The sequence below is a fragment of the Pseudorca crassidens genome, chromosome 21, assembly GCF_039906515.1.
Source record: "Pseudorca crassidens isolate mPseCra1 chromosome 21, mPseCra1.hap1, whole genome shotgun sequence".
Taxonomy (NCBI): Eukaryota; Metazoa; Chordata; class Mammalia; order Artiodactyla; family Delphinidae; genus Pseudorca; species Pseudorca crassidens.
The window spans coordinates 28,633,359-28,654,140 of record NC_090316.1 but is presented as its reverse complement, the minus strand read 5'-3'; the positions used below and the strand labels follow the sequence as shown (position 1 = coordinate 28,654,140).

The following is a 20,782-nucleotide window of genomic DNA, read 5'->3' as shown; positions in this document are numbered from 1 at the left end:
TCCTCAGTAAGGCTTCCCCCCGACCCCATTTATGCTGCCCCCAACTCCACACCCATCTTAGAATATCCCATTCTTCTTTTCTTCTTAGATTTCTTCTCTGGCATGCATCATCTTCCAACATGGTATAGACTCAGCTCTTCATATTATATTCTCTCTTCTTCAACTGGAATGTATACTCTGCCAGGGCAGAGACTTTTGTCCATTTTGCTCATAAATAGTGGGTGCTCAGTAACTATTTGTGAATAAACTAATTTTAAATGCTATGTTAATGTTACCATTTCCATAGGAAGATGAATCAATGTAATTTTAAGATGTGAACACTTTAAACTGTTAAATTATTCTAGAACTCATTTTAAAAGTTTCTATTTTGCTGATTTTTACCTAGCTCTTTCCATTTGGTTTGCATATTCGAAGATACTATCTGTTTTCTTAAAATTACACACTGACTGAGGATGATGAGAAAAATCACGTCTTCTACAAATTAGCTAATTCTTTTGCAAGTATTATTCGTGGACCTAGCTTTTATGACACACGGTTCAGGATGTTCATATTGCAACAGACCCTTGAACGATGCAGGGGTTAGGGGCCCAGAGGACCTGGAGACTGAATCACAGCTGAACCTGAGTCACCTTTCCTACCCCCAGCCTCCCCCTGTACTGATTCCATCAGCTTTGATTCCTTTTTCAGTTCAGCTCTAACATTCTGAAAATCTTGATAGGACTTAAGATATGAAAGAAAAGACAAACATCCACTATTCAAATGTTTGCAAAATTAAGGCATATAGAATTTATTCAAATTTTAAATTATTGATATATTAAAGCTCTAATAATAATTATCATTAGCTAACGCCTTGGGTATTTGATACATATGGGGCCCTGTAAATTGTGTTCTACAAAGGCAATCATTATAAACACCTACCCTAAGAGATGGCTTTTAACACTATTTTCACTTTCAAGGTAAGACACTTGTAAAGGAGGGAGGGCAAACCACTTGCCAAAGATCACAGAGCCAGAGACGCATCAGCATCTGAACACATTGCTTTCTGACATCAGGGTCTGAGCACTTAAACCTCCATATTGCACTGATTCCCTAAATGTCGTGACTTTCCCCTTCAAGTGATTATGTATAACTTTCTTTTTCTTCCTTCAAAAATGAGTCTCTGAGGCATATTGAAAAGGGCATATATTGATGTGAAGGATTTAAACTTAATGAAATGCTACTGAGAAGACCAGCAGCTCTAGAGAAATGGAATCAATAAGGTATAGATAGAGATGCAGATATAGATATAGGTATATAGATAGATTTATTATAAGGAAGTGACTCACGTGATTATAGAGGCTTTCAAGTCCCAGATCTGTAGTCAGCCAGTTGGGGCCCAGGGAGGCCAATGGTGTAAATTCCAGTTTGAAGTCCAGCAGCCTCAAGACTCAGAATGAGCTGATGCTTCAATTCTAGTCTGAAGATAGGAATGAAGATGATGTCCCAGTTTGAAAGCCATCAGGCAAGATGTGTTCCATCTTAGTTTTGAGATGTTGAGCCTTTCTGACCTCTTCAGGCCTTCAGCCTGTTGGACGAGGCCCACGCCCACTGGGGAGGGCAACCTGCTCTACTCAGTCCACCTGTTCCAGTGTTCATCTCATCCAGGAGCATCCTCACAGACATACCCAGAATAATGTCAGATCAAACGTCTGGGCATCCTGTGGCCCAGTCAGGTTGACACATAAAATTAACTGCCACAGGAGGGTTCTTCTTCAGCTGTTTTACCTTAGCCTGTCTGATTTTTCCAGGTTTTGTACTGTTTAGGACACTGTATATCAACTGGCATATTTCAAGTAAAATAAAGTTGTTGTTCCATTTTATTTTACATGGAGGTGATCTTAAATATTCTTTTAGTCTTTGTGTAAATTAAATGGCACTTTAAAAGTATTTTGTGTAGCAATCATTGTGAAACTTTAATACTACAATGATATTTCCTTATTATTTTAAGCCCTCTGTGGAGGATACATCCATGGAAAGAGTGGAACAGTTCTTTCTCCTGGGTTTCCAGATTTTTACCCAAACTCTCTAAACTGTACATGGACCATTGAGGTATCTCATGGAAAGGGTAAGGATATTACATAGATTTCAAATATACAAAATAACTAGATACAAACATGGGAAGAAAGAAAAAAATATTCATGTGTGAACAAATAAGATAACTAATTTCCTCATGTATATTTTGATTGCTAATTTTGATTTTTAATAAGATTTTAGAAGAAAAATGGTCTTTAAATTATTGGTGCTTTCAAGCAGAAGGAGATTTCTTGTTTTATTCTGTATTGATCAGATGACTTGAATTTATGCTTGTGAACATAAGCTTGAAAATTAGGTGTAATGGTAAGGAAAAGAGGCATGCGTTAAATAAAATATGACTAGTGCTTAAGTAAAGGGAAATAAGAAATTATCTAAGCTTCTCATTTCTATGATAAATCTAGGATACATTATTATACTTGGCTTGTGTTCTAAGTGTACCCAGTATTATTACATATAATGAATAATTTATCTTCACATAATCCAATGTTGATTTATGGAGTAGATTTCATTATCCTCATTTTATAAACAAGTGGAGTGAAAACCAGAAACATTTGAATTTTGTATAAGAAATACAGTTTATAGACATCGGATTTGGGACTATACTCTGAGTCTTTTTCGTATGAGTAAACTTGTCATTTTCAAGAAGATAATTTGGAATTTTTCTCACATAAACATTATATAGATTTTGTCTTTCCACTTAAATTTGAGCTCAACTTAATGTTAAATTGACATGTTTTATTATATACACTATCTTACACTCCGCCATCATGAATACATGTTAAGGAAAACTTGGCCTTGAAGGAAATTAAGAATAAACAAATAATGAGCAAGCAAGGTTTTGTCATCATGAAAATAAGTATTTGTATTAAAAAGGACCTAGTCATGGTTAAATTTATTCGTTATGTATAGGAATTCAGAAATAATACTTTGTGGGTATAGTTACAATGAGAACACATGCACAAGGGATCACATAAAACTATCATTTCAAAATGGTCTTTGCTCACTTGTGTAAGTTTCAGTATTAGACCTCCAAGCCTAGATTTTCTAAAGGACACGTGTTTACTATAAATGGGAAAGTGATCTCGTCCTTCGCTCCTCAGGGGCAAATGCTTTCCCTAAGGGGGTGCAAACAGTCCATTATGACGAGTTTTATTATGCATTTTTATCTGGACCTGTTGATACAGCTGTCTCTATATCCCTGTGTCTAACCTTTATCTGTATCTGTACTTATATATGCTGAAGCATTTGTTTTTTCTGTTTATTCCTTCTTCTACCCATTCTCTGTATTTTTCTTTCAAACTTCAAAATTAAGGTTGCATTTTAAGATTTTCTTTTGATTCAAGACTTTTATGTCTCTAAGCCCAGAAGAAATTCTTTTCCCCAACTGTTAACTCTGCCAATGCCCCCCTTTACCCCCCTCTCTCCCTCTCTCTGTCTCTCTCTCATCTCTCTCTTTCTGTCTCTCTCTCTGTGTCTTTCTCACTACCTCCATCTCTCTGTCTCTCAGGGGTTCAGATGATCTTCCACACCTTCCACCTGGAGAGCTCCCACGACTACTTACTCATCACAGAGGACGGGAGTTTCTCGGAGCCAGTGGCCAGGCTCACAGGGTCGGTGCTGCCCCACACCATTAAGGCAGGTTTGTTTGGAAACTTCACCGCCCAGCTTCGGTTTATATCAGACTTTTCCATTTCCTATGAGGGCTTCAATATCACGTTTTCAGGTATGTTGGGGTCTTCTTTGGCAATACTTGTACTGTTTGTGTGAGCGAGTGTGTGTGTGTGTGTGTGTGTGTGTGTGTTTACACGTAAACGGCCACCCATTGAGAAGCTCTAGTTGGGTGGAGGAGGAGTTGAGATGCAAGGGCAGCGGCCTGGCGTCCACAAGACACCATGCCTCACATTGACTGTAAATTCTCATCCCCCCAAATTTGCTAATATCACTATCTCTTCAGTCTCTCTTGTTATCAGTTCTATCAAAATCTCTGAGGAAGCTGTCCTTGTTGGGAGACATACTCAGAATCAGCTGTGGTCTGATTATTTTGAATCCTGCCTTCCAGGAGATGCCATACTTGTACTGAGAACCACCTTTAGAGTGAAAAAAAGTATGAACACATGCAGTTGAGGATGAGCTTCTTGTTGACTTTAATGCCATCATACATGGCAGCAAAATTAAGAAACATTTTCACTTTTAAATATAAAACATAGATAATATTTGTGAGGGATTTATGTTGTTTCAGGCATTATTTGTATGGATAAATTGTTTAATTTGAATGATCCTAAGAATGGTATTAAGATATTTCTTTCTTAATTCCATGACTCCCAGCACACAGCTACAAGCTACACAGCTACAAGGAGTCTTTTGATTACAAAAGTCAGAGTGCAGCTCTGAAGCTGACTCCTTTCGTAAACTCCCTAAAAAACAAGCAAGCAAACAACAGAAACAACAAAACACACTTTTCTGGGTCTTTGTAGCTCTTTGGGGCAGTTTTAAAATATTTTTAAATATTAAGACTAAACTGGCATCACTTTTTGAACATGCAGAACAATTCATTTGGTCACAACCAGTAGAAGACAATCTATAAAGCTTACACAAGGAATCGCTTTCATCAAGACTGTGTCACACACATACTCAGACAGTCTTTTTAAAGACAAAATACACCTTTGATTGCAAAGCTGATTCCAAAGGAAATGTATTCTTTAGATATGCTAAAGGAATCATTTCATCTGAAGGCACGGTGCCTTGAAACTGGGCTGTGAACAATTGCCAGTGACGCTAACACAATGGAGTTTATTCTTTGTGCTCAAATAAGTAACCACTTTATTATGCAATTGAAGCATTTACCCTTTTGGAGACTGTTCTGATATCTGTACAAAATCAGTATGCTGTTATATCCGGATTTTTTTCCTTGTTAGTCCAGTTTATTTCTGTCTTTTCTAGAAGGTTTATTAAAGGGTCATTTCTCAGTTATGTCTCCCAGTCAGTGTTGCCGTAGATACTAATGGAAATATGGGGGGAAAGGGCTCCTTATTCAAGTATGTTTAGGTCGAGCCGTCCACCCTCCCTGGTCTATCTTGAGTGTCCGCTACTGACTGCTCTCTGTGTACACTTACTATTCCAGCCTTCCTTCTCCATGCCTCCTATGATACTACTTTTTGGTTTTTGTTTTGTTTTGTTTTTTGTTTTTGCAGTACGCGGGCCTCTCACTGTTGTGGCCTCTCCTGTGTGGAGCACAGGCTCCGGACGCGCAGGCTCAGCAGCCATGGCTCACGGGCCCAGCCGCTCCACGGCATGTGGAATCTTCCCGGACCGGGGCACGAACCCGTGTCCCCTGCATCGGCAGGCGGGCTCTCAACCACTGCGCCGCCAGGGAAGCCCTGATACTACTTTTTGAATGCCAACTTTCTGTGAATTCACATAGTTTCCTGGTCATTCTCTTCAAAAGATGAGAATCTGGACAACTTAGTGCCTTTACAGATGTGGTTTCCTCTTCATTCAAAACCCTTCTTCAGGGACTTCCCTGGTGGCATAGTGGATAAGACTCCACGCTCCCAATGCAGGGGGCCCAAGTTTGATCCCTGGTCAGGGAACTAGATCCCACATGCGTGCTGCAACTAAGAGTTCACATGCCACAACTAAGGAGCCCGCCTGCTGCAACTAAGACCCCATGCAACCACATAAATAAATAAAATGTTAAGAAAACGAACCCTTTTTCATTCCTCACCAGGCAAAGCTGCATGCAGATCAAGCACTGCCTGTTGCTCGCAGTCGTCTCCTCTTCCTTGAGCAGAATTGTGTTCCTCCTGCCTTCCCGTAACACTGTTTATATACCAAAATTGTGTGTCTTCCAACTTTATCTTTCCCTATTTGTATCCTTCATGTGTCTTCTCCCGTTGTTGCACCATCAGTGCCTGGGAAAGAGTACAGAGTGCTCATTCTTTTATTTAGTTATTTATTTTTAATTCAGTGAGTGTTTGCTGAGCACCTACAAGGTACCAAGAATTATTCTAGGCCCTGGAGACACAGTAGGGAATAAAACAAAGGGCCTGCCTTCATAGAGCCTGTAATCCAGTAGGGGAGATAGTAACAGGGGATGCTATCAGAAAGAATAAAACAGTGAAGGAGTTAAAAGATGCTGACGTGTAGAGAATTGCCATGGTAGGTCTATCTGATAAGCTGACGCTTGATTTCAAAGAAGTCAAAGAGCAGGCCAGGCTGCTATAGGGGACGTGGTCCTCAGAAGAAGCAAGAGCAGCAGTGGGAGTGTGCGGGCTAGTTTAGGGTTAAAGAATGAGGTCGCTGTGGTCAGAGCCCGGTAATTGAGAAGGTCATATAAGTACCTTGGCTGTGAATTGTGTTATGCAAAGCCACTGGAGGGATTTGAACAGGGATGGACATGATCTGACCGTTTTCAAAACTCATTCTAAGTAACATCCAACGTTAACACAGGATCTTAGGTAAGATGCTGTTACACAGTAAGCCCCACAGGAGACAGCAGAAGCTGAGGCTGCGGGGTTGGTGCTGGAGTGAAGTGGACCAGGTCAGCTGGGATCGAATGTGTCTGAAATACAGACAGGGGTCAAGGTCTTCGTCTCTGTGAATGAGGATGCCACGCTTCACGTGGCAAACACGGGAACTGAAGCAGGTTTGGGAGGAAAAATATAAAATTTTGCTTTGGGAAATTGTAGGTATATATCCAAGAGGGGTTGTCAAGAGTCTTGAGCTCACAGAGAGGGTCAAGTCAGGAAAAAAATAATTGAAGTTCATCAATAAATAGACAAAATTTAAAGACGTGGGGCTGGGTAAGCTGGGAAATGAGTGTAGCTGCACAGAAAGAAGGTACTAGGTTTTGGCTGGGGCAGGACATTTTGGTGCAAAGATGAGGACTATTCAAATCATGGACTGAGAAGGTGGGACCCTGAGCTAGGAGGAGAGACGGGATAACCCTCCAAGGAGGAAGAGGGCTTCCACTGTGTAAGTAGGAGGAGGCAAGGCTTGGTGAGCGGGCTCACAGGGGGAGGCCACGGTGGCTCTGGTCTGGAAGCGAGCCCGCTGGCGGGTGGAGAGGGACCGGGAAGAGGTGCCGTGGAAATAGAACGTGGAGCGCCTCTGAGGAGCTGGTGCCAGAGGTGCCCCACCAGGCATGGCGGCTGTGGTCGTCGTGAGGTCATGAGAGTGGTTTTTATTTGGTGGATTGCTGTGTCGCATTCTTATAATGGGCCCTGGAACACATGTCTGTGTGCTCATGGGAATGAGACTAGAGAATTGATGAAGAAAAATAGAGTAAGTTCTAAGAACAAAATCTTTGAGTCAGGGAACTTGGAATCCTGAGGGCAATACATTTTTCTTCTGCTGGATGCCTAGCTGGAAACGTATGCTGTGCAAATACACACTGTGTAATAGCCCATAAGTGACAATTGACACAAGAGGACCTTTATGTGACCTTGTGTGGGAGGGTGGAACTAATCCACACCTCTAATCTCACGGTGTTGGATCAGGCTTCCTCTTTCAGTAGGTATTTTTCAGAGGACATCAGTCAAAATATGAAATAAAAATATACACAAAGAACCATACGATTACAGTGTTTTTCTCTATAATACAATAGATCTAGCAAAAATAATAGCAAACTCTTCTCTTATTTGGCAAGAGTTTTCAATTGCTTTTAAAGAAATGACAGCAAAGATGTGATTCGAGTTGAGAGTATACAGTCTATTAGGAGGAGAATGACTTCTGTCAGATGAAGATAAAGTTCCCTGGATTGTGACAGCTTTATTTTACTATTTCCTAGAAAGTCTACCATTATGTTTTGGTATGACAAATGAATATTTGTTGAGTTGAATTGAATGATACTACCTTTTTTTTTTTCCTTGCTGGGTCATACTAAAAATAGGTCAAATTAATGAGTATATCTCCAGAGTGGTGAGAGTAGTTTGAATATGTTAGGGATCCAGAATAGAGTTTTGACCTAAATGAAAAACAGGAGAAAGACAATGTAGAAAGCCTGGAGCTCAGATGTTGACCAATAAGTTGGGTGAGATGAGGGAAAAACCGGAGCAGAGATTTCCTCTTCATACGGGGTTGGGATGCCAGTGATGAAACTTGTGGATGATGGGAATAGAAAAGATGGATTAAAATTGAGAAATATTGGGGGAGATGATGGTTTGGATTTAATATGTTCTTTGAGAATACAGAATCCACACTTTAGAGTCAGAACTTGAAAGATAGTAGTTGGAAATCAGAAAGCAAAGGCAGTATCTTTTCAGATGAACTAGCACAGTTTCCCCACCACCATAGGAAAAACTTTCGTCTCCCACTCATTGCAATAATGCTCATCCTTTAATTGACGCTTTAACCTCTTTGAAGCTCTTTCCACCATTCAAACCCCTAATGGTGGCCCACTGTTTGATCCTGTTTGACTAAACACTGGGCATTACACGCTGAGAACACAGCAAGAAGGATCAACAACACACTGAATGATGGCCCATGAGACCCATGACAACCAGAGTGCAGTTGTACCCATATATAGAGATTTGAAAGAGTTGGTACTAAAGAATGAGACAAATACAAAATGCTGTTATTAGTACTGTTATTTTGGACATTTAATCCCCAAATGCAGCAATACACCAGACATTATTCTTTTTTTTCTTTTTAACTAAATTTAGCACTTTCTTCCTGGGTAGTTTACAGAAATTTCTAGCAGGATCCAGAATATTTTTCATTACGCATCAATAAAACATGGTTTATAAATTGAAAAATAGACGGGAAAAGGTTTTGCTATTCCATACTGAGGTGTATTTTAGGGGTGAAATTGGTTATGATAATCTTTCCGCCCTGTGAAAAAACCCTGTGATACTGCTTTTAGTTTGTTCTCCATTGGGTCTTGTTTATCCAAAGCACCTTTAAGAGGACAGTAACTGATTTTAGCAATTAGGCGTATCACTAAAATAATTTCATACTGTTAAAGTGACAGTTTTGAGTGGATCATGTTATTATAATGTTATACATTTATTTTTAAAAATACTATATTCCATTTGTCATGAGAAAACTCACAGTACAAAGGAAGACAATCCATATGACAGTTACAGCAGAGCCTGGGGGGGGAAATATATATATGTTTATTTTTTAAGTAATAGCACCTTTTTATTCTTGCTAAATAATTTTTGAGTATTTAGCCGGGTTCCCACGAGTGCACTCTGTCTCTTCATGTCTCAGAATATGACCTGGAGCCTTGTGACGATCCTGGCGTCCCTGCCTTCAGCAGGAGAATCGGTTTTCACTTCGGAGTTGGAGACTCTCTGACGTTTTCGTGCTTCCCAGGTTATCGCTTAGAAGGCGCAACCAAGCTCACGTGCCTGGGCGGGGGTCGTCGTGTATGGAGCGCATCTCTGCCAAGGTGTGTGGGTAGGTGGTCACGTGCTTTCATTTCATTCCCCCGGGGGGCAGGGCGGTGCGGTCAGCGGTCAGCGTGCAGGAACCTGCCGGCAAGGGAGACAGGAGGCCGGCACTGGGCGGGCGCTCCGCTCCCCGGGGAAGCGGAGGAGGGGCCTCTCTGGGCTGTGGTTACCTCATCGGTGAAGCCAGCCCCTTTCAGCCCCAAGACGCCCTGGCTGAAGAGGAGTGAAACTGAAGCATGTGTCAAGCATATTTATGGAGAAGAAAAAAAAATATGTATACACACACACACACACACACACACACACACACACTATACCTGGGACAAAAGACAAAATAAAAGCTAGAAGCCATGCTGTATTAACACAACCTTTGACAATTCTGTTGCTTAAAAGCAGTGGTATCACCTGGTATAATGATGGGGACAATTTAAAATACTCATTTTGTTGTTTTTTTACACTTTAACTCTGATTAGATGATCGTGCATACTCTCGCAAAGTGGGCTTTGTAGACATTTTAATGCTGAATTAGCTTTTTCACAGTGTTCTTGAAGAACTCAAGAGGTCATTCCAGAGAGTAATAGGAATCTTCATTTAGGTACTTGAAACTAGGCACTGTGCTAAGACGGAATTAAGATGCCCATTCAGTGGGGTATATTTATTGTTAATCTGAACCTGTGCTGCTGTAGGGAGTTCCTCAAATCGTGGTGGCTCAGTTTAACTATAGGATCTTGGCCGCAGGTCTAGAGGGTCTGGTCATTAGCCCCAGAGGCAATATCTGGTAACTGTCACTTGGCCACGTTGCTCAGCATGTAAAGGACGTACAAGCTGTCCTTTAAAGTCACAGAAACTGGCTAATGTAGCATTATGACATTTGTCTAGTGATGAACCATGGACCCCCTTAATTGTGAGCCGTCTGAGTCCTTGAGGCACCTGTGATCTTACCAGCTGATAAACTAGAGGCAGGTGGGAAAGTTGTGAAAATAAGATTTCATAACCCATAAAAATGCTAAGTTCTTAACTTAGTAAACCAGAGTTTTCTGATGCACAGAATCTCTTCAATTATTTAGGAATATTATGTGGTTCAAAAGTTAATATACTGTCTTTTTGTGTTCCAGTGTGCCATAGATAGTAGGATAGTGAGGACTTCATTATAGAAAAATTACACAAGTGAACACGAATCAAATCATCTTTATCTCTTGCCAGGGCACATATCTGATCTTTCTATGATGTGGTTTTCTCCTAAAACAGTAGTTCTCACTTTTTTTTTTTTTAGTTATGATTTTTATTTGAGATTTGGATGCCAATTTTGAACACTATCTCAAGAAAAAAAGATACAATATTTTCTAGATGATCCTAGATGTTCCCAGAGTTGCCTAGAATCCATATGCCCCAAATTGGAAATTACTGAGCAAGATAGTTTAAAATCTGGGGGAAAAACTCCCAACTCGATGAAGTCAAAGCCTTAATCCACATATGTAACATTGCCTATTGATTATAATATTCCATTTGCATTATTCTATTATTTTGTCTAGATTCATTATCTTTACACTCTTAGTCTTGTTATTTGGGGTTTTACACTGTTGCCTAAAGTATGAAATGAGGAGTAACTGGGGTTGAAATAATGTTTATTGAGCACTGATTCTAGACCAGCACTGCTCTGAGCTCTCTCCATGTGTTATCTTATTTAATCCCCCAGACACCTTTGTGAAGTAAGCACTATTATTGGCAGTTCCATTCTACAGATGGGAACACTGAGGCACAAAGAACTTAAGGCCTTTGCCCACCGGCACACAGCCAGCAAGATTCCAACACAGGGCACCTAAAACCAGGCCTTTCAGCCCTGCTTTGCACTGAGAGAATGGCCTGGCAGGGCCATTCTTTTATTTCACCTCTTGTATTTTACCTACTGCTTCCTGACTTTCCTTCCAGCCATCTGGCCACAAGAGACCTTTAAATAAACATGTTAGTAAGGCACTAAAATCCACCAGGTGACCCACGTGGCACCTGGGAGTTCTCATTTCTCCCTTTCTCTCATTCTCCACATCGGATTAGTTGCTAGTTCTGAAGATTCTGCCTTTCCCCAGCTCTCCAGGGAGGCTCCCCGCCCATCCTCTCTGCCCAGCCTTGCAAAGGCTCTCAGCTTCACATCCCGAAGATGCTCCCCACCTCCAGGACAGCGCCAACCACTGTTGCCGCAGCCCCCAGAGTGATCTGTCCGAATTCAGAACCTCACAAATTCATCCCCCTTAACAGAACCCATGAATCAGCTCCCATAATGTGCAGAACAAACCTTCCACTCGCCGGGGACGCAGGCCCCTTATTCACTGGCCAGACTCTCTGACGTCTTGCCCAGCTCACTCGACCTGAAACTGCCCTGGTTCTCTCTTATGCTCAAGCCTCTCCCTACACTGCTCCCTCATTTGCAACGTGCACCCCCTTTTCTGCCAGGCTGACTTTCTCATTTTGGAACTCACCTCCCATGTAAACTCTTTCTACCTGCTTACCCACCGGCTGGAGAGGGACCCTCCAGGATAACCACTGTACTCCAGTAAACTTGTCTTCCTATTTCTGTCTCTCCCGTTAGGCTGACCTTTCCTTACAGTGGAGGCTGCCTAGCCCTAAATCCAGCTCTGTGCCTTATTCAATACATGTTTGTCAAACAAATAAACATTATTTCTGTTGGAAGCTCCTATCTTGATCTCAAAGTTTGATTCATTAGGACGCTGTGTCTGTCTTTCTTCCTGTAAAACCATAGAAATAAGAATAATCTATCCCTAGACCAAAGTTGCAAATCCAATCCAAAGATCACAGGTGACCCTGGAGGAGTGCCAAGTGGAATGCTCCTTTCCCTTTTTCTAATAAACATCTGGTGGTAAATAGAAGTTCTAGTGAACACCTGGGCTGAGAAGCGGCCCTGTGAGATGAGGGGCATTGCAAAGCCTCGGTAGTATTTAGGGGGGTAAGTTCTTCAGCAACAGAATTGGAATCCAGATTAGCATGATGAGTAGGCAGATTGAGAGAGTATAGATTTTCATCTACTGTGTTACTATCAAATAGTAAATTAATATCCCCAATAAAATATTTATTGATACAGAATATTTATTATTGCTTACAAATAATATGGTTAGTGCTATGGATGTGGACTTCCAGCTTCCAGAGCTGTGAGAAATAAATGTTTTGTTTTGTTTTGTTTTGTTTTGTGGTACGCGGGCCTCTCATTGTTGTGGCCTCTCCTGTGTGGAGCACAGGCTCCAGACGCGCAGGCTCAGCGGCCATGGCTCACGGGCCCAGCCGCTCCGCGGCATGTGGGATCTTCCCGGACCGGGGCATGAACCCGTGTCCCCTGCATCAGCAGGCGGACTCTCAACCACTGCTCCACCAGGGAAGCCCTAAATGTTATTCTTTAAGCCTCTTGTCTGTGTTCTGTTACATCACCCAGAGCTGCTAAGACCATCTCATGGGTTGATGCTTTTGTACAGAAGAATTAACTGAAAAATCAATTGACTCCTTTCTATTTTGTTCATTTAATTTTAATAAGTTTAGTTCCATTACAAAACTCTCAATGACAATTCAATTTTAATTACAGTTTCAGGAGGTTCTTTATAAAAAAGAGCAAATGATTCATTTTAAGGGAAATTATATTCATTCATCTTAAAATCACTTTAAATGGATTATCGGAAGAACTGAAACTTGATCCATTTAATTGCTCTAGGCATGGAGATTTGCAATGGATGTCTGAAATCAAGTTCAAAGAATTTCTGAAATTCTGATGATTTACATTTTGTAATTTTCTGAGCACCTGCTTTTTACCGTTTGTTGTATTTCACTTAGTTATCTCCTGTGGGACAGCGTCTCAGGCTTTAGGACACCTTCCTCAGTCTTCTTGACACGTTTCAATTCTTGCATTTGGAAATGTATTCCATTCGTCTTTGTGCACTAGTTGATTTAATTCGAAATAAATTTAAGTCAGTGGCCTGCCTCAGCAACAGGATCCCAATGCAGGCATTCCTGTTCCACGGCAGGACATTCTGTGAGACATTGAATTAAGACGTTCGGAAGGTGTGTTTCCCACAACAGCCTCATGTTCCTACTCTTTTGGAGTCATACATTCATACATGTTCCTCGTGGGTTACTTAACATCTATAAATGTAATTAATTATCACTATTGTATTTTGACAAACATAGTGTGGTTATTACCAGACCAGCTGGAGTTCAGATCACAGCTCCACCAACGCCCCACTCCATGTGATCTTGAGCAAGTTAATTATTAACCTAACACTATCTCAGTTTCTTCATCTGTAAAATGGATTTAGTGTTGATACTGACCTCATGGAATTGTTATATTTATTCAATGATATAATAGTTATAAAAATGCACTCTGTGCAAGTGACAAATAGACCAAAAGAAAAACAGATGGCTGTACCCAGCTGGGCAAAGTGTTAGTACATTTTATAGGCTCTACAATTACTTGTTTGATAATCTTCCAGTGTGTTCCTCTGGACTGGGAATTCTAGAATTTGTTGACATGTCCATTTTCACACTACAACACTCTGTGTTTTCCTTTAGAGTGTTTAGGATTCACTGTTTTCTTTTAGTGCATCTCCTCTTTTCCAAACAGATGTTTATCAGGACACCTCTGTGCTCCAAACCCTCCAGGGACCCTGGTTCAGTGACACCCATACACCCACTGCCATCTGGTTCAGTCTCTCTTTACAGCCAGATCCCCTAAGTCCTCTCAAATGTTCCCCTGCTTTGTCGCGTCCGTAAGGCCACCTGAACACCCACGTGTCTCACACCTGAGACTTTGCCATGTGCCATAGCTCCAGGTCCCCGACCCGCGTTTCTCACCAGACCTTTGATGCTGCCAGCCTGCTATGGAACCAAGTCTGAATGAACCAAGACCTCAAGACCAAATGGCTGATCACGTTCAGCCTGTAAAAGGTCATATTTTCTTATTGGTCTTCAGATAAAATCAGAAAACAACTCCAGCAGCAGCCACCCATGTTCATTGGAATAGCGTCAAACACAAATAATTGCCTAAAACCGAGGAAAGTAACAATTTAAAAAAATAAAAGTAATTACATGATGATCTACATGAAAATCTTTGAAGCATATAAAGTGATACAGATATAAATCAAATAGTCATAATGCATATTATATGTCTATATTAAATAAAACACTATAGTGAAATAGGCTTTTTAAATTGATGTTTGTATACCAGGTTTGTATACTCTACAAGGAATTTCATATTCTTGGAGAACAATTTGAATAAATACTATCTTTTAAGTCCTGTACTGTACACTCTAGAATAATGAATTCTGACCTTCCACTTCTAAGTGCACGTGCCATGTATGTGTAGGTTCACTCACAGATGTATCATGAGTAAATTAATTGTTATTGCTTATTCACTTAGGAACTTTACTTGCATCTCAGGTTATGAGCACTAGTTGCCCTGACGCTAGTGGAGATTTTGTGTTCAAGAGGCGAGTATAAAGTGAGCGGAGACATGCCGGCAAGGCGGCTGGCCCTTTTCCGCGTCTTTCTACCAGTTACAGCAACAGCCTTGTTCCTCTGCCAAGAATTACTGGTTACGACCGGCCAGTTAATCTCCCACACTCATTACTTCGATGTAGTGTAGACTTGCACTTAATCAGCACCACTTATTATATATCTGCTTTAGAAAAAAATCCCAGAATCCAAATCTTCACAAAAAGACATGTAAAATTACATCCTTAGATTTGATAAATTTTTTCTCCCTGGCTACCCAAATGCTAAAGCCTTCTTTCTAGTCCTACCTTTTCGTTGTATTATAAGAAATAAATGGTTAATATCCTAAATGCTAATGTGAAAACATATAACCTCAGTTAATTGGTAACTTAACTTTTATCCTATCTGAATAAAATCTTTAAAAGTATACTCTCTTCTACAACAAAATTTTGCTCTGCTAGTTTCATTACCAATAATTATGAATAATATTATTAACTTTTAACTATAAAGTATATCCATCATTAATTATGATTTTTTAAAAGTCCACAATTCTTTTCCTAAGCTAAGCACTTCGAGGTTATATCAAATCAATAATGAGTCTGTACTAGTGGTGTGACCTTGGGAAAAACGACTTTTGAGCTAGTCTGTGCTTCAGTTTCCTTATCTGTGAAACGGGGTTTATTACCTCATCACGTAAGGTTATTGTGAGGGTTAAATGATTTAATGTAACTGAAGAACTTAGAAAAATGTGTGACATATACCATTTACACATCCGCCTTATTGTGATAGACTGAGTCTACATTTAAAAAAGGATACTCCTGAGCCTGGAAAATTCTCTGTGTGGCAAGTCTGTCAAGGAGAAGAAGGGAATAGAAACAAAGTGGTGTGAAGACCCAAAGAAAGGAATTCCATCCATAAGAAGAACAAGAGAACACACCTGCCGGACGTAGGAGCAGAGCCTCCAGACAACAGAGAGAGAGGTGTAGGCTCCCCTGCCTCAGGGAGGGGAAAGCACGCCCTTCCCAGGATCACAGGGCTGGAGCCGATCGGAGTGGGTCTCCTTGGCTTTGCCTTCCTCATGGGACAGCCCCCTGAAGACACACAGGGACTTCTTGCAGGCAGTTTTCACAGTTACCCCAGAGTGGCAAAGCTCTCATGCCACATTTTTGGTTCAAGGTGTGTGGACTCAGCACTGTGTTGAGCTAATTACCCCGGGTGTCCTTCAACCCTCCCTCCGGCCCCTTGACCTCATTCAGTCAAGAAAGAAGACCACTCATCTCCTGATGGCCAGAGGGGCGCCCAGGGCCCTTATTAGCCCTTTTACCTCCTGCCCACCTCAAAGCATGTTTGACGCAAGGCTGCCCACACCTCGCAGTGGATGTCCAGTGAACACAGTGCACGATGGACCTCATGCAGTCATATATGCAGTAAACCCAAACCCACACAACCAGTTACAGTAGCCATAAAAAGTACCCCTTCCAAAGTATCCCTTAGACTAAAAATGGTCTAGTTGCCACTCTATCAGTATTTATTATGTCTTCAATTGCAAGAGATGTTTTTTCAAACTTACAAAGTAATAGATAAAAGGACGTAAATTTGATTTTTGAATGATTTCCTTTATTGATCACTGTCCAATTCAATTCTAAATAAAAATTCTTAGTGCTTGTGATAGGTTCCATATTCTGGTTATCAGAATTCTATGAGTTTCTTCTTTTATTCTCTTTGCGTCCAATATCTTTAACGAGTTTGAACCCCTTGCTGTTTGATACACAGAGCAGCCAAAGGGGGACCTTCTGATTTGCTGTTTCAGTGTTCTTTTCACTTATTTTGGCTTTTATGTTAAAATCACCATTTCTTCAGGAAAGAAAAATGGTATAAGAATATGCAACAAAGCCCATGAATGATTACCATTTCTCAAAGAGATTACTTGCCCAAAATGCTTGTTGAATTTAAGAGATGAAGCCATACATCGTCAGTCTCAGAATTGCTGAGAATCACCAGATTCTTGACATGAAAGGACATCCACGTCCCAGCCTGAGCAAAAATGAAAGTCCAAACACAGCCTGAGAGACACACCACTTGCCTTTCTCACCATAAAAATGTTTCTTTAAAAGTATTAAAATTACACAAATATATGAATATATAATAATAGTAACTATAGCTATAATTTTAAAGTTATTCTTATAAAATCCCATTGCCATGTTTTGGGGTCACCACTTCCCTGTGCTTCTTTCTCAACACTGTTTCCCATGAAACCCTCCTTCAGGTCCTTATGGGGAAAGATCAGGGGCAGGTGAGCCAAGTTCTCCTGTGTTTCTCTCCCTGATTTTCTCCCCGACCCTTGTACGTGGGGACATCATGAGATTCAAGGGCGCAAGTCATCATGCGCTGATCCTGAATCTCCAGCTTATTCCTTCCATCACTCAGGCCAGGGAAGGCTCGTGGTGCAGCTGATTTCAGTGATTGTCAGAGAAGACAGGGATGTCAGAGACTTGGAATTATGAAAACGGGCGTGCACAGGACATCTGCCACAGTTGTGTGATACCTCAAGCAGTCCCCTTAGACTGAACCCTGTCTCCCTTTCTCTCACCCCCGTTACATGTAGGCATTTTACTGATTTTCAGTTTCCAAGTTGATCATTATTCTTCACACTCAGACTTACTTTGTTGAAATTTTAAAAATCACTGTGCTTTTCACATAGTGTGGCCAATAAGTTATTTCATGCAGACTCACATGGAGTGCTCTTGTCACACAGACACACACAGGCATACACACAGAGATGCACACGCACATGCATACACAGATGCACACACATCATACATATGCAAACATACACAGAGCAATTTTATTATTTTATGATTGTTTTGGATGAATAGAATTTTAGGAGTTAGCCTAACTCTCACTTTCATAGGTGAGGAAACAGGTGCTGAGAGTTTAGGTGACTTTCTCCAAGTTGGCAGAAAGTGGAGAGCTATATTTATTTTCATTTTTACTCTGATTAAAGTTCTTTATGCAAATTTGGACGTAGAGGTGAATTGCCCTCTCCTTTCGTCAAGGGGAGAAGAACGTATTTTCTGCCGCCGAAAGGGCTTCCGTCCCAAGACAGGCAGATGGGCTCAGTGCTGTGAGACAGTAGCAGGGGACTCAGTGGTTTGGTCCACGGCTAGAATCCCCTCTAAATGCATCCAGGTTGAGGCCACAGAATACCAACGTGGGAAAACTGCATGGACATAACTGTCGAGTCAGCACATTGGAATTGGCGGGGATGCTTCATGAAGCAGCGATGGGGCACAGAGAGGTGACTGCCAGTGATATAGCCAAAGTGCTCGGGCATACCTGTTTTATTCTAGAATTCTTTGTAAGTTAGGAGTAAGATGCATTATATTAAAAGAAATAAAATCTTGAAAATAGGATGAATGGGGGTATCTTTCCTGTCCAGTGGATAAAACAGTAGAAGGAAGTCGCTAATCTATAAAAACAATATGGTGCTAGCAGATACATTGAGAGAAAAGAGGGCTGTCATGATTTAAAAGTTTTTATTTATTAAAATCAATAATTCCACTTTTGAATCCTCTTTCTTTTTTTAATGTCCTGTTTATTTTAGCTGAATGTGGAGCAAGTGTCAAAGGAAATGAAGGAACATTACTGTCTCCAAATTTCCCATCAAATTATGATAATAACCATGAGTGTATCTATAAAATTGAAACAGAAGCTGGCAAGGGGATCCATCTCAGAGCACGAAGCTTCCAGCTGTTTGAAGGAGATATTCTAAAGGTAAAAAAAATCTGTTTTAATAGGACTCCATCTTTCCTTCTCAAGGAACAAGTATAATGTTGATCCATCTATATACGTAGATATATACATATATTAACGTATCTTTATATATACACATATTTTCCCAATTTGTTTATCCAGCTGGTTTGAGAAGGTGGCCTATAGTATCATGTGTATGTGGACTTTGAAATACCTAAGTCTATAATCCTGGATCTAAAATTTATTAGTTGTGTATTTTAGGGATATTATTTAACATTTTTAAGCCTTATTTTTCTTATATGTAAAAACATGCAATGGTACCTACCTTTTTGTGATGTTCTGAGGATTAAATAATATAGATACATATTTCAAGCATTGTTCCTAGCACATACTAATAATTGTAAAAAAAACTTGCAGGATCCCCAGACCAACCCTTTCTACAGTCGCTCTTGATTTGTAAATGTGATCACGACAGAGCATCCTTCAGAGCTAGAAGGATTTTGATGTGAGAGTAAACTCAAGCCCTGCCACTGTTGCTGGACCACAAAGCAGGGTTGATGTGGAGAAGCCAAGCCAGGATGAGGCAGAATCTCACTCAACCAGTCAGAGCTGTGTTCACAGGACTCCGAGGTGTGCTAGGCATGGGACCAGCATCAAGGGTCAGTGCAGTAGATGACTCAAAGCATCAGAGCCTCGGGGAACTGCTCCAGGTGGAGCACACCACTCACATTCCAGATGGACTCCAGGGAAACAGGCAGGGGGACGGATTCAAGGGGCACCCAGGTCTTGCCTTGAGCTCCAACTGCAAATGCCCCCAAACTTCTAAGACTTCTGAAATAGTTTCCACCTCTCCTGTGACTATTTCAGGAACCTGGGGACCTCCCTGGCTCTAGGGGCTGAGTAGTTGGCACTTGTAGCCCGAGCCTCAGGGCCTTGAAAGAGAGTGGCTTTGAGCAACAAAGACCAACACTGGCCGTCATCCAGCCCGTCCACCTGCTCGTTCCACTGGGAAGTAAGCGACTTGTCCAGGCCACACGGCTTGTTTATGGCAAGAGAGGGACACATCTCATCCCGTTTCTGAAGTTCTAGGGTTTTTCAGTCATGTGTACATCTACATGGGCACACACAATGCTCCATCTCAGACGCAGTAGATGTGACTCACTTGAAGCTGTGAGCATTAAGAAGCTGTGCAAAGAGCCTGCTAAGAGGGAAACTTAGTGCCCTCCAGGTGTGTCCTCTGTTTGCACAGTGGATAAAGTGGGGTCGCTGGTAGGTTCCGTTATGTGCACAGGTCAATAGAAGCTTCCAGACTCAAGTGCTCATCACTTCCTCCAAGTCCACCTTTGACTATGCTTCAAGGTCACAATTTAGGAGAGAGGTTTTATTCTAGTTGTTCTTTCATTGTAATAGTCTTTTGAAAGCTCGTGCTGGCAGTATGAGTCGCTGTAATTAAGAAGTGATTTTCAGGTATGAAACTAGTACATCCTCACTGATCTGAAAAAAGTTAAATTTGCATCAAAGAACTGTTTTCTGAATTCTTTCAAATTTAGACATCAGTAAGCCTTTAAGGCAAACTTTTATGGAACAATTAACCATACTTTGGTGCAGGCGAGTGATTAGAGACACTGGACTAAATATACACTGATACATATTACTGGAATGGAAGGAAGCAAATCATTTTCATTTGTGATTGCGTGCTGTTTAAACTTGTTGATTATAACAAAAAATCAAAAAACATCTTGCTTACCACCTTTACTTGCAGAGAAACTGTCAATCATCTGAAAAACCTAGATGCTGTGCAGACATACCTTTTATTGAGTATGCTAATAAATATCAAAAGGTTAAAAACATTTCAAGTGGGACTACCTTGAATTTTGAGCATAATCCCGCACACGTAGTGTGATCCATTAACAGAGACCAGAGTTTATGTACACACCCTCCCCCGCATAAATGTGATGCTTGCTTGTTTCATGTGGAAACACCGTGTAAGAGAAATACAGCTCTAAGGAGAGTGTCATGATAGGGATACGTAATGGAAAGCGAGGTTAGTTCTGGAAACAGAGCCCTCAGGTATA

General features: G+C 41.0%; 1 protein-coding gene across 2 annotated transcripts in view; it reads left to right on the top strand.

Moving 5' to 3' along the window:
* The window catches only part of CSMD1 (CUB and Sushi multiple domains 1), a 1,750,344-nt gene that overhangs the window by 1,448,155 nt on the left and 281,407 nt on the right, over positions 1–20,782 (top strand). For both annotated transcript variants that reach the window (XM_067722119.1, XM_067722118.1), the window contains exons 19-22: positions 1,988–2,104; positions 3,581–3,796; positions 9,286–9,474; positions 18,559–18,728. In XM_067722119.1, the coding sequence (XP_067578220.1) occupies positions 1,988–2,104; positions 3,581–3,796; positions 9,286–9,474; positions 18,559–18,728 (692 nt within the window). The remainder of the gene's footprint in view (positions 1–1,987; positions 2,105–3,580; positions 3,797–9,285; positions 9,475–18,558; positions 18,729–20,782) is intronic.